We start from the raw sequence: 14,281 nt of genomic DNA on the forward strand, positions 1-14,281 counted from the left end.
GACTCTTACCATAATATGTTACGTTAACATACCAGTTGGTTATTTATGCCTCATATAACGTACACTTATTCAGCCTGTTGTTCACTATTCTTTATTTATTTTAAATTGCCTTTCAAATGTCTATTCTTGCTGTTGGCTTTTATCAAATAAATGTCCCCAAAAAATGTGACTTATACTCCAGTGCGACTTATATATGGTTTTTCCTTCTTTATTATGTATTTTCGGCCAGTGCGACTTATACTGCGCAGCGGCTTATACTCCGGAAAATACGGTACTTGCCGTAGTTTTGAAGCAATGCATGATGGGAATCCGGATGTTGTGTGTCAGTGTATTAACGTGCCGGCTGGAATAAACACACGCTGAGAAATAGCTCCGTGCCTGCCTACTTTATGGGTTATAGCTAAACCTATGGATAACGGAGACATATATACCGTATTTTTCGGAGTATAAGTCGCTCCGGAGTATAAGTCGCACCGGCCGAAAATGCATAATAAAGAAGGAAAAACACATATATAAGTCGCATTTTTTGGGGAAATGTATTTGATAAAAGCCAACACCAAGAATAGACATTTGAAAGGCAATTTAAAATAAATCAAGAATAGTGAACAACAGGCTGAATAAGTGTACGTTATATGAGGCATAAATAACCAACTGGTATGTTAACGTAACATATTATGGTAAGAATCAGAATCAGAATCGTTTTATTGCCATTGTTTGAGAACGGGTTGACAAACTAGGAATTTTTCTTGGTGCAATCGTGCAACATAAAACAACACATATAACACAGATTTGGTAATAACAAGAGCTGTAACTGAGCTATCAGATCTTGTTATAGACTTAGAAGGAATTCAAAGGAGCTACTGTTAGGAGTTATTGTTCATGTGCCTGATGGCCGAGGGGAAAAAACTGTTCAGGTGGGTCTGAATGGACCGTAGTCTCCTGCCTGAGGGGAGAGGGGAGAATAGTGTGTGTCCAGGGTGAGAAGAGTCAGCTGTGATCCGACCCACACGCCTCCTGGTCCTGGAGGAGAACAAGTCCTGGAGTGATGGGAGTAAGAGTCATTCAAATAACTGTAACATATCGAACATGCTATACGTTTACCAAACAATCTGTCACTCCTAATTGCTAAATCCCATGAAATCTTATACGTCTAGTCCAGGGGTCGGCAACCCGCGGCTCCTTGATCACTCTGATGCGGCTCAGCAGCTTACTTGCTGAACCCCCCAATTTTCCCGTGAGACTTCCGGATTTCAGTGCCTCTCGCAGAAAACTCCCGGGATTAATATTCACCGACTTTCACCCTTACAGCTATAATAAGGGGGTGCCATGATGGTACAACATTTGGCGCCCTCTACAATCTGTATTAACAGCGTGCCAGCCCAACCACTTGTTATACAATGTACATCTTCTGCTAGCACACGCACGTGACAGCGAGGCATACTTGCTCAACAGCCACACAGGTTACACTGACGGTGACCATATAAAACAACTTTAACACTCTTACTAATAATGCGCCACACTTTGAAACAAAACCAAACAAGAATGACAAACACATTTCGGGAGAACATCTGCACCTTAACACAACATAAACACAACAGAACAAACACCCAGAATCCCATGCAGCCCGGACTCTTCCGGGCTACATTATACACCCCTGCTACCACCAAACACCGCCCCCACCCCAACCCTATATGTATAATGTATCCCGGAAGAGTTAGGGCTGCATGGGATTCTGGGTATTTGTCCTGTTGTGTTTAAGTTGTGTTACGGTGCAGATGTTCTCCCGAAATGTGTTTGTCATTCTTGTTTGGTGTGGGTTCACAGTGTGGCGCATTATTAGTAAGAGTGTTAAAGTTTTTTTTATACCGCCACCGTCAGTGTGACCTGTGTGGTTGTTGACCAAGTATGCCTTGCTGTCACCTACGTGAGCAAGCGGAAGCCCCATACAACGTGTGACTGTTTAGGCACGCCAGTTGTAGTGGGTGCTATATGCTGTACCATCACGGCACGCATGACGCTGACAAGCGCCATTCAATTAAAACTCGCGTGCCGCACCAGCTTTCAAATTCCATATAAAGGTGTGGGCAGCGTGTCTGAGACCCCTGGTTATACATAGCACAAAGCAAAAAAAAAACTTTGTATGCAGTGTTATTTCATTTAAAATTTCAAAAAAATATTGCGGCTCCCATTGATTTCTGTAATTTGTGAAACTGGTCAAAATGGCTCTTTGACTGGTAAAGGTTGCCGACCCCTGGTCTAGTCTCTTACGTGAATGAGCTAAATAATATTATTTGATATTTTACGGTAATGTGTTAATAATTTCACACATAAGTCGCTCCTGAGTATAAGTCGCTCCCCCGGCCAAACTATGAAAAAAACTGCAACTTATAGTCCGAAAAATACGGTAATAGTCTCCTTTTCAGGTGAGAGAGGACGCTAAAGGCAATGCCTTTAAGGCACGCCCCCAATATTGTTGTCTGGGTGGAAATCGGGAGAAATTCGGGAGAATGGTTGCCCCGGGAGATTTTCGGTTGTGAGTCTCCCGGGAAAATCGGGAGGGTTGGCAAGTATGGTATATATACACACACAAACAGGCCAAAGTTCCTTAGTTGAGAGTGGTGTATACTAATGGAAATAGCCAGGTGAGGAGTAAAATGCTGCAATATGTTAAAGGTTGTCCTTGAAATCACTTGTGGTCTTAAAAGTGAGCCTTATGTGAGACCTATCGGCAGTCGAGTGACATTTTCAATCAGCGCTGCAAGTTGTGATGAAATGAGAGGCTCGTTTGAACCACTCCGAGTGAGCATGTGCGCTTCCGTGTTTCCAGAGTCAGATGGTAGAGATCAGAAGGTCGCGGCGAGCAGGCATGTTTAGCGTGTGATGTCGCCACAGCGTTTGCCGGCAAGGGACTGCCCGGGGTGCTCATTAAAAAAGTGTACTCGCGGTCACATGGTCTAAAGATAATACCAACACCTCTGCATGCTCATGGGGGGGGGGGGGAGGGGGGGGGGGGGGGGGGCCTTCGTTTGTGTTGGACTGTGTGGGAGGCTTGTGTGTTTGTGGTGTGTGTTTGTGAGTCAGTGTTTTTGTGCGAGAAAGGCAACAGTTGTTCAGGAGGCGTTAGGGATCCTAGAGGGGGGAGAGAGTGTGGTCAGTGTTGGTGGTCATGAAGAGATTCTAACCAAGACTGTGTTTGCAATACCAGCCATTTACCGTATTTTCCGCACTATTAGGCGCACCTAAAAACCTCCAATTTCCTCAAAAGCTGACAGTGCGCCTTATAATCCGGTGCGCCTTATATATGGACCAATATTGAGCCACAGCAGGTCTTGCAACTACGGTAACTACGTCGACTTCATTTTCCCCCTTCTACGGCTGCTTACCGTAGAAGAAGCGCTTCTTCTTCTACGGGGGAAAATGAAGTCTGCGTAGTTACCGTAGTTGCGAGACCTAAACTTTGCGTTGACCCTGGATCTCAGGAAACAGAGTGGACTGACACCAGCAGATGACATGGCACCCCAAACCATCACTGATGGTGGAAACTTTACACTAGACTTCAGGCAACGTGGATCCTGTGCCTCTCCTGTCTTCCTCCAGACTCTGGGACCTCGATTTCCAAAGGAAATGCAAAATTTGCATGGTTGGGTGATGGTTTGGGGTGCCATGTCATCTGCTGGTGTCGGTCCACTCTGTTTCCTGAGATCCAGGGTCAACGCAGCCGTCTACCAACAAGTTTTAGAGCACTTCATGCTTCCTGCTGCTGACCTGCTCTATGGAGATGGAGATTTCAAGTTCCAACAGGACTTGGCGCCTGCACACAGCGCAAAATCTACCCGTGCCTGGTTTACGGACCATGGTATTTCTGTTCTAAATTGGCCCGCCAACTCCCCTGACCTTAGCCCCATAGAAAATCTGTGGGGTATTGTGAAAAGGAAGATGCAGAATGCCAGACCCAAAAACGCAGAAGAGTTGAAGGCCACTATCAGAGCAACCTGGGCTCTCATAACACCTGAGCAGTGCCAGAAACTCATCGACTCCATGCCACGCCGCATTAACGCAGTAATTGAGGCAAAAGGAGCTCCAACCAAGTATTGAGTATTGTACATGCTCATATTTTTCATTTTCATACTTTTCAGTTGGCCAACATTTCTAAAAATCCCTTTTTTGTATTAGCCTTAAGTAATATTCTAATTTTGTGACACACGGAATTTTGGATTTTCATTTGTTGCCACTTCAAATGATCAAAATTAAATGAAATAAACATTTGAATGCATCAGTCTGTGTGCAATGCCCATCCATCCATTTTCTACCGCTTATTCCCTTTTGGGGTCGCGGGGGGCGCTGGAGCCTATCTCAGCTACAATCGGGCGGAAGGCGGGGTACACCCTGGACAAGTCGCCACCTCATCGCAGGGCCAACACAGATAGACAGACAACATTCACACTCACATCCACACACTAGGGCCAATTTAGTGTTGCCAATCAACCTATCCCCAGGTGCATGTTTTTGGAGGTGGGAGGAAGCCGGAGTACCCGGAGGGAACCCACGCAGTCAATGAATAAATATAATGTACAAGTTACACCTTTTGAATGCAATTACTGAAATAAATCAAGTTTTTCAAAATATTCTAATTTACTGGCTTTTACCTGTATGTATGAACAAAGTTTTAAAATAGGCCATTCATTGAAGGTGCGCCTTATAATCCAGTGCGCCTTATAGTGCGGAAAATACGGTATTAATTTTTTTTTTGGGGGGGGGGTTCTATTTTGTTTTGGCGGAGCAGGGTAAAGTGAAAGAGCGAGGCGACCACGAAATGCTCCTCAACACCCCGGGAAGCTTGTACGCCGACCTGTGGAACACGCAGAACAGCAGGATCCTCAACAGCGGCAAGAACCCCACCCCGCCGCCGGCCGAGCGCCTCTCCCAAAAGGAGGAGGAGAGGAAGAAACTGCAGGAGGAGATTCTCAACAGTGTGAAGGGCTGTGGGAACTGCTCCTGCTGAGAGAAAATGCCACAGATGGCCCAAGCTGGAGTCCCTGGTCCGTGGGTTATTCGAGGAGGGAAAGCGGGGGGGTTTGTGTCCCCGTCGCGCACACCGGCCTGGCCATGCTTCCTTCCACCTCCTCATCTGAATAAAGACTACTGCCGGCCAAGTTGAGGAGGATCTGAACAGACAGGGTGTGTGCTAAGCGCTGGACGGCGTCCAGAACGTCTATATGTCACTTTCCTCAGCTGAAGCCAAGAATAGGAGACCCTGTACATCACATACGTGCACGCTAGACATCTGCTCGACAACATGGTCGCTCTCCCTTCCTCCTCCTCTTCACTTGGGGTGTATCGACATCTTTCTTCACACTGGAAACAGGGGAGTGAGCACTTTTGTACAGCTCGCTTTTTTTTAAAGATCATTTGCAAGATTATTTTAATTTGTCGTTTTTAATAAAGGAGCGTGTATGTTGGACTTGGCGAAAGGTTGACTCACTGAGCTTCATTCCCAGCGGCGTGAGCGCAGGTACACCGCAAATGTCAGCAGACCAGATTGAGATGGTGAAACTGTCCTATCGTCCTTTTGTAACTCTCGGTGAGAGTTTGGAGTCCTGAGCACAATGTCCTCCCCGAGTGAATTAGCAGAATGTCAGTGACGAGTCAGGGTAAAAATAACAGCGCAGCAACGTGGAATAAATCATGAATGGTTGTCGCTGCCTTGTGAGGCCTCCTTCTGGGAACAACATAGCATTTGGCTTTGATGTCTGCGATGACGTGGTCTGTGTCAACTGAACTAGCGCTGATTAGATGATGATCAGTCGTGTCCATGTTTATGTTTCAAAACGGACATGCATGTCCTCCTTTTTAGAGGACTGCTCGGTGATACAGTACGCACATGTTTTCAGAATTGTGACTATAAATAAAATGAAATGTTGTATTAACACATCTTGTTGAGTCTTCATTTCTGCGTATTGAGGGTTTCTCTCATTTCCTTTGTGACTCCTGATTGTAATAAATCCATTGTACGTGTCCCAATACTATCAATCAATCAATCTTTATTTATATAGCCCTAAATCACAAGTGTCTCAAAGGGCTGCACAAGCCACAACGACATCCTCGGTACAAAGCCCACATACGGGCAAGGAAAAACTCACCCCAGTGGGACGTCGATGTGAATGACTATGAGAAACCTTGGAGAGGACCGCATATGTGGGTAACCCCCCCCCTCTAGGGGAGACCGAAAGCAATGGATGTCGAGTGGGTCTGACATAATATTGTGAGAGTCCAGTCCATAGTGGATCCAACATAATAGTAAGAGTCCAGTCCATAGTGGGGCCAGCAGGACACCATCCCGAGCGGAGACGGGTCAGCAGCGCAGAGATGTTCCCAGCCGATGCACAGGCTAGCGGTCCACCCCGGGTCCCGACTCTGGACAGCCAGCACTTCATCCATGGCCACCGGACCTGTGCCCCCCCCCCCCTCAAGGAAAAGGGGAGCAGAGGAGAAAAGAAAAGAAACGGCAGATCAACTGGTCCAACAGGGGGGCTATTTAAAGGCTAGAGTATACAAATGAGTTTTAAGATGGGACTTAAATGCTTCTACTGAGGTAGCATCTCTAATTGTTACCGGGAGGGCATTCCATAGTACTGGAGCCCCAATAGAAAACGCTCTATAGCCCGCAGACTTTTTTTGGGCTCTGGGAATCACTAATAAGCCGGAGTTCTTTGAACGCAGATTTCTTGCCGGGACATATGGTACAATGCAATCGACAAGATAGGACGGAGCTAGACCGTGTAGTATTTTATACGTAAGTAGTAAAACCTTAAAGTCACATCTTAAGTGCACAGGAAGCCAGTGCAGGTGAGCCAGTATAGGCGTAATATGATCAAACTTTCTTGTTCTTGTCAAAAGTCTAGCAGCCGCATTTTGTACCAACTGTAATCTTTTAATGCTAGACATAGGGAGACCCGAAAATAATACGTTACAGTAGTCGAGACGAGACGTAACGAACGCATGAATAATGATCTCAGCGTCGCTAGTGGATAAAATAGAACGAATTTTAGCGATATTACGGAGATGAAAGAAGGCCGTTTTAGTAACACTCTTAATGTGTGACTCAAAGGAGAGAGTTGGGTGGAAGATAATACCCAGATTCTTTACTGATTCGCCTTGTGTAATTGTTTGGTTGTCAAATGTTAAGGTGGTATTATTAAATAAATGTCGGTGTTTAGCAGGACCGATAATCAGCATTTCCGTTTTCTTGGCGTTGAGTTGCAAGAAGTTAGCGGACATCCATTGTTTAATTTCATTAAGACACGCCTCCTAGCAATACTAGGCACTAACAGGGCACATTGCTGCCATGACTTCCATTTTGATTGTCAATAACCTGTTGTGTTATTTTAGTTAGCTCCGTGCTTTGTGTTTAACAAGCAATTGTCTCATTTCTTTCTTTCTTTAGTTTATTTGGAACATGAACACACTTACATCATAATACATCACACAATTTCATATCATTTCATTTGACATCATGCCCGAAAAGGAGTAGGAAGAAGCAAAGCTTATTTAATCCTACCCCTTTCCCACTTCAAGCGTTTACAAATATATAGAATCATTTACTGACCTTTTTATATAATAAAATAACATCTATGAATTAGTATACAACAGTTTTGTAATATGCAATTAATTAATTAATTCAGTCATTATTAACATACTGAGATGAAGAATATCTTATTTTCAATAAGGTTGAAAGTATTTCTCATAATTCTTCTTCTTTGTACTCTGTAAGCACTATTATTTTGAACAACCTCTTAAACTGGATCATATCAGTACAATTTTTAACTTCTTTACTTCATCCATTCCATCATTTAATTCCACATTGTTACGATCCGCTGCCCGGATCAGAGTTTGTTTATGTTTGTGTCACGTGTTTTCAGCACCTTGAGTTTAGTTTGTTTCTGTTGCCATGACGGCAGATTGTGCGCACCTGCCTCTGGTTAGTGTTCGGGACGCGCACCTGTTGCCCGGGCGCTAATCAGAGGGCTATTTAGTCTTTGCTCTGGCCTCACTCTGTCTGGCTTCGTAGTTTGTTCTCACACAACTGATGACGACGATTATTTACTGTTTCTTAGCTACTAGTTCTCACGCTAGGCTCTTTTGGTTTGCTAGCTCCCACGCTAGCCCTTTTGTTTATTCATCATATTATTTATATTTAAAATAAATCATTTTTCCTACCTGCAAGCTGTGTCCGAAGCCGTCTGCATCCTTGGGAGAACCACACCCGCATCACTATGCGACCACGTCGTCACACACATACTGATATGCTAAAAGTTCTAAGTGTTGTACGTGCATATAAATGTTTTAAATTATTTTTTCCTCTAAGGTTATATTTCTCCTCTTTAGTTGAGAAGAATTGTTGTACATTCTTTGCTAGCAGGTTATAGTTTGCTTTGTACATCATTTTAGCTGTTTGCAATTTTACCAAATCACCAAACTTTAATATTTCTGACTTAATAAATAAAGGGTTTGTGTGTTCTCTATATCCAACATGATGTATTATTATAACTGATCTTGTTTGTAACACGTTTAGCGAATGTAGCGCACATTTGTAGTTATTTCCCCATATTTCTGCACAATAACTCAGATATGGTAACACTAGCGAGCAGTAAACCTAAAATATGACTTATTTTATCTTTGTGAAAAACATTGGACACAATGTGTTGTCAAGCTTATGAGATGCGATGCAAGTGTAAGCCACTGTGACACCAATTTCAGCGGTTAACTGACCTACACCATTTATTGTACTTAGGTTGTTCAAAAAAATATATAAACAGTAGTACAGCTACCATTATTTCAATTTGTTTTAACTATTAAACCTAAAATATGACTTATTTTATCTTTGTGGAAAACATTGGACACAATGTGTTGTCAAGCTTATGAGACGCGATGCAAGTGTAAGCCACTGTGACACCAATGTTCCCTCTAAGGTGCGCGCCTGTGCAATTGCGCACTGCTCAAGCGTCCTCTGCGCACGGCAAATCTATGCCACGCATAAAATCAAATAAAAAAATAAGCGCATGACAATTTTCGACAGAGAAAACAGTTTTGGTCATCATTGTTCAAATATTGTAACAAATGTCGAGACGCTTTGAGGACATGAATTCCATCCATCACTTTACTGAGCAAAACTCTTTATTGTCGGCCATAAACACATCACCAAAACATTAGTAAAAAATGATATCTAGCAAAACTGGTCATTTTCTGCAGTACAAACCAGACCAAAAGCAACTTTGTTATATCAACAGCAGCCGCTCGCTCTTTCTCACTTGCGCCAACATATGCACATATGGCACTTAGCCAGTGATGCGTTTACAGCCACACAAAAAGTCGGACAACTCCAATACCACACATAAAGTGTCACGTTGTGACGTCACATCGGGAAGCAATCCGCCATTTTCTCACTTTCGTCGGTGTGTTGTCGGAGGGTGTAACAACACGAACAGGGACGGATTCAAGTTGCACCAGTGGCCCAAAGATGCGAAAGTGGTAAGAAATTGGACGAAATTTGTTCAAAATACGAGGGTGTGGGGAAAGCCGACGAAATGGTCAGTCGTTTGTTCCGCACACTTTACCGACGAAAGCTATGCTACGACAGAGATGGCAAGAATGTGTGGATATCCTGCGACACTCAAAGCAGATGCTGACATCAACTCCAAAACTGGACAGATCAGCTTTCAGGAAAAGAGAGCGGATGAGGGTATGTCTACAGAATATATTAATTGATGAAAATTGGGCTGTCTGCACTCTCAAAGTGCATGTTGTTGCCAAATGTATTTCATATGCTGTAAACCTAGTTCATAGTTGTTAGTTTCCTTTAATGCCAAACAAACACATACCAATCGTTGGTTAGAAGGCGATCGCCGAATTCGTCCTCGCTTTCTCCCGTGTCGCTGGCTGTCGTGTCGTTTTCCTCGGTTTCGCTTGCATACGGTTGAAACCGATATGGCTCAATAGCTTCAGTTTCTTCTTCAATTTGGTTTTCGCTACCTGCCTCCACACTACAACCATCCGTTTCAATACATGCGTAATCTGTTGAATCGCTTAAGCCGCTGAAATCCGAGTCTGAATCCGAGCTAATGTCGCTATAGCTTGCTGTTCTTTCCGCCATGTTTGTTTGTGTTGGCTTCACTATGTGACGTCACAGGAAAATGGACGGGTGTATATAACGATGGTTAAAATCAGGCACTTTGAAGCTTTTTTTAGGGATATTGCGTGATGGGTAACATTTTTAAAAAAACTTCGAAATATATAATAAGCCACTGGGAACTGATTTTTAATGGTTTTAACCATTCTGAAATTGTGATAATGTTCCCCTTTAAGATGGAAACTGTCGCTGCCATTATGATGTGTAGTGATGTTTTCTAATGACCGTGAGTCTTCAACTATACAAAATATTTCAATGGTTGGAATCCGCGCTTATGGATGATATACTAGTTACTATGGTAATCTAATTAGTTACTATGGTCATCTAATTAGTTACTATGGTCATCTACGTCACAGCAGCTCAGACGAGGCACCAAGCAGTGTGGGCGGGAAGAGTGTCCACAGACGTGGAAGGAGATTTTCACAACAAAGTTCTAAAGCTTAGTGATATATAGAATAGAAAGTACTTTATTGATAACTGGGGGGAATTCAGCAAATATCAGATTGTAGGTGGGTTTATTTTGTACCTTTCGCGTTCATATTTCACGGTTTGTTGCATTTTTGTTGCGTTTCACTTGATTGTAAAATATGTCGATCGAAAGGGGGTGTGACATTCAAATTTTGTCAATATTCAGTGTTTTATCCTTCATAGAAAAATGTAAAATTCCATTATGTTTTTTAAGGCGGTCTGTCATAACGTTTTTAGCATTCAATCAGACATAATTGTGAGGTTTGGTATTAGTGTTCCTAAAAAAAAAGGATATACCGGCCCCCAAACAAATTTTTTTCTCTGAATGTGGCCCCCGAGTCAAAATAATTGCCCTGGTCTACACAAAACCACTTTGAACTTGTACAAACCCCGTTTCCATATGAGTTGGGAAATTGTGTTAGATGTGAATATAAACGGAATACAATGATTTGCAAATCCTTTTCAACCCATATTCAGTTGAATGCACTACAAAGACAACATATTTGATGTTCAAACTCATAAACGTTATTTTCTTTGCAAATAATAATTAACTTAGAATTTCATGGCTGCAACACGTGCCACAGTAGTTGGGAAAGGGCTTGTTCACCACTGTGTTACATGGCCTTTCCTTTTAACAACACTCAGTAAATGTTTGGGAACTGAGGAGACACATTTTTGAAGCTTCTCAGGTGGAATTCTTTCCCATTCTTGCTTGATGTACAGCTTAAGTTGTTCAACAGTCCGGGGGTCTCCGTTGTGCTATTTTAGGCTTCAGAATGCGCCACACATTTTCAATGGGAGACAGGTCTGGACTACAGGCAGGCCAGTCTAGTACCCACACTCTTTTACTATGAAGCCACGTTGATGTAACACTTGGTTTGGCATTGTCTTGCTGAAATAAGCAGGGGCGTCCATGGTAACGTTGCTTGGATGGCAACATATGTTGCTCCAAAACCTGTTTGTACCTTTCAGCATTAATGGCGTCTTCACAGATGTGTAAGTTACCCATGTCTTGGGCACTAATACACCCCCATACCATCACACATGCTGGCTTTTCAACTTTGCGCCTATAACAATCCGGATGGTTCTTTTCCTCTTTGGTCCGGAGGACACGACGTCCACAGTTTCCAAAAACAATTTGAAATGTGGACTCGTCAGACCACAGAACACTTTTCCACTTTGTATCAGTCCATCTTAGATGAGCTCAGGCCCAGCGAAGCCGACGGCGTTTCTGGGTGTTGTTGATAAACGGTTTTCGCCTTGCATAGGAGAGTTTTAACTTGCACTTACAGATGTAGCGACCAACTGTAGTTACTGACAGTGGGTTTTTGAAGTGTTCCTGAGCCCATGTGGTGATATCCTTTACACACTGATGTCGCTTGTTGATGCAGTACAGCCTGAGGGATGGAAGGTCACGGGCTTAGCTGCTTACGTGCAGTGATTTCTCCAGATTCTCTGAACCCTTCGATGATATTACGGACCGTAGATGGTGAAATCCCTAAATTCCTTGCAATAGCTGGTTGAGAAAGGTTTTTCTTAAACTGTTCAACAATTTGCTCACGCATTTGTTGACAAAGTGGTGACCCTCGCCCCATCCTTGTTTGTGAATGACTGAGCATTTCATGGAATCTACTTTTATTCCCAATCATGGCACCCACCTGTTCCCAATTAGCCTGTTCACCTGTGGGATGTTCCAAATAAGTGTTTGATGAGCATTCCTCAACTTTATCAGTATTTATTTCCACCTTTCCCAACTTCTTTGTCACGTGTTGCTGGCATCAAATTCTAAAGTTAATGATTATTTGCAAAAAAAAACCCATCAAATATGTTGTCTTTGTAGCATATTCAACTGAATATGGGTTGAAAAGGATTTTCAAATCATTGTATTCCGTTTATATTTACATCTAACACAATTTCCCAACTCATATGGAAACAGGGTTTGTAATTCCCAACTTTGTCACGTTTCAGCAGAGCTCTTGGACGACATCAAACCTGAGATCTCGCTGTCTATCCGAAAGGTGGAAAGTCACCTTTGCCATCGTTGGTATTTCATTGTTTCCACAATAGAAAAAGGTAATATTACGAGTCGGAATAAGGATGGATAAAGTGCACACTAAGAAAGAAAGTCCTTTCCAATGAGTTATTGATTGATTGTATTCGATGTGTCGCTGCTGTAATCGCATAGCAGAATGCGTCTTTGGATCTTTTTTTTAATAATTGAAAGTAATAAAAAAAAAAGTAGCGTTCCAAGTAAAATGTCAGCCCGAGCGTGATGAGACGGACGAAAGTCCACTTTGATTTGATTCTGCCTTAAAGGGAATCCAGCTCGCTGATGTCCAGGCCGTTATGAGTTGATGTTCATGGCGTCCTTCTAATCGACCCAGGAAGAGATTATGAGACACTTCATTAGCGACTGCCCCTAAAAGGTTACTGGCTAATTATTCACTCTGATCCGCTCAGGTTTTCTTCTCTTTTTGTTTGTTTGATGTGCTCAAGGACATAACACGACGCTGTTAGCGAGCTTGTCAGGGTGGCGCTCGCTTTCCCGTTATGTTGGAGGACCTGCTATTTCTGATCGTCTGCATTTGCAGGTAATGAGGGAGCCAGTTCTGTTTTGCATGCAGCATTCTGTATATTTATGTTGTGCATTTGTTGGGGGTGTGATGGGTGATGAGCCAAGGAGACGCCAACGAGGAATCGTCGAACAGAAAGCTTTATTTGTTTCAGCGAGCCTCAGACTGGAACTGCAGTTTCCAGGAGCAGAGTATGGTCCTGTGCTGTCTTCTTGGCATACTTGCCAACCCTCCCGAATTTTCCGGGAGACTCCCGAAATTCAGCACCTCTCCCGAAAACCTCCCGGGACAAATATTCTCCCGAAAATCTCCCGATTTTCAGCCGGAGCTGGAGGCCACGCCCCCTCCAGCTCCATGCGGACCTGAGTGAGGACAGCCTTTTTTCATGACGGGAGGACAACAGGGTGACAAGAACTAAATCATCCAGACGAGAGATAAATTGTATTATTATGTTTATCTTACCTAAAAATAAATATATTTATTAATTTAAAAAAAATTTAAAAAAAATACATTTTTACTATATTTTGCTAAAAACATCAAAATTAATTGTATTTTTATTTGTATTTTTTCTGACTCCTTATTACATCCAGCCATAGAATTATACATTAAAATAAACATATTTGAAATAATTAATTTTAAATTATCATAATAATTCATTTAAAATGACCATATTTAATTATTAAAATAATTGCTTGTTTATCAACAACTTTAGCATTTTATTCATTACATTTTAAAGCTCTCAGAAGTCAAGTTATGTTATATTCCTTAATATTTATTTATGCAAGTTTGAAGTATCAATTATCTAAACACAGTTTTGTTTGCATATTTTCAGGATATATATATATATATATATATATATATATATATGAAATACTTGACTTGGTGAATTCTAGTTGTCAATATACTCCTCCCCTCTTAACCACGCCCCCAACCACGCCCCCACCCCCCGAAATCGGAGGTCTCAAGGTTGGCAAGTATGCTTCTTGGACAACTGTCCTTAAACACCTTTTACACGAACTAGTCAACCTATTTCCTGTGATCGGTTTGAGTCGGG

At 42.6% G+C, this 14,281-nt stretch overlaps 1 protein-coding gene across 1 annotated transcript in view; it reads left to right on the forward strand.

Moving 5' to 3' along the window:
- The window catches only part of abcb7 (ATP-binding cassette, sub-family B (MDR/TAP), member 7), an 83,740-nt gene extending 77,811 nt beyond the window's left edge, over nucleotides 1-5,929 (forward strand). Inside the window, exon 16 of the mRNA XM_061927601.2 lies at nucleotides 4,784-5,929. Within this exon, the coding sequence (XP_061783585.1) occupies nucleotides 4,784-5,002 (219 nt within the window). The 3' untranslated portion in view covers nucleotides 5,003-5,929. The remainder of the gene's footprint in view (nucleotides 1-4,783) is intronic.
- Nucleotides 5,930-14,281: the final 8,352 nt, after the last annotated feature.

Source organism: Nerophis lumbriciformis, linkage group LG35, assembly GCF_033978685.3.
Source record: "Nerophis lumbriciformis linkage group LG35, RoL_Nlum_v2.1, whole genome shotgun sequence".
Taxonomy (NCBI): domain Eukaryota; kingdom Metazoa; phylum Chordata; class Actinopteri; order Syngnathiformes; family Syngnathidae; genus Nerophis; species Nerophis lumbriciformis.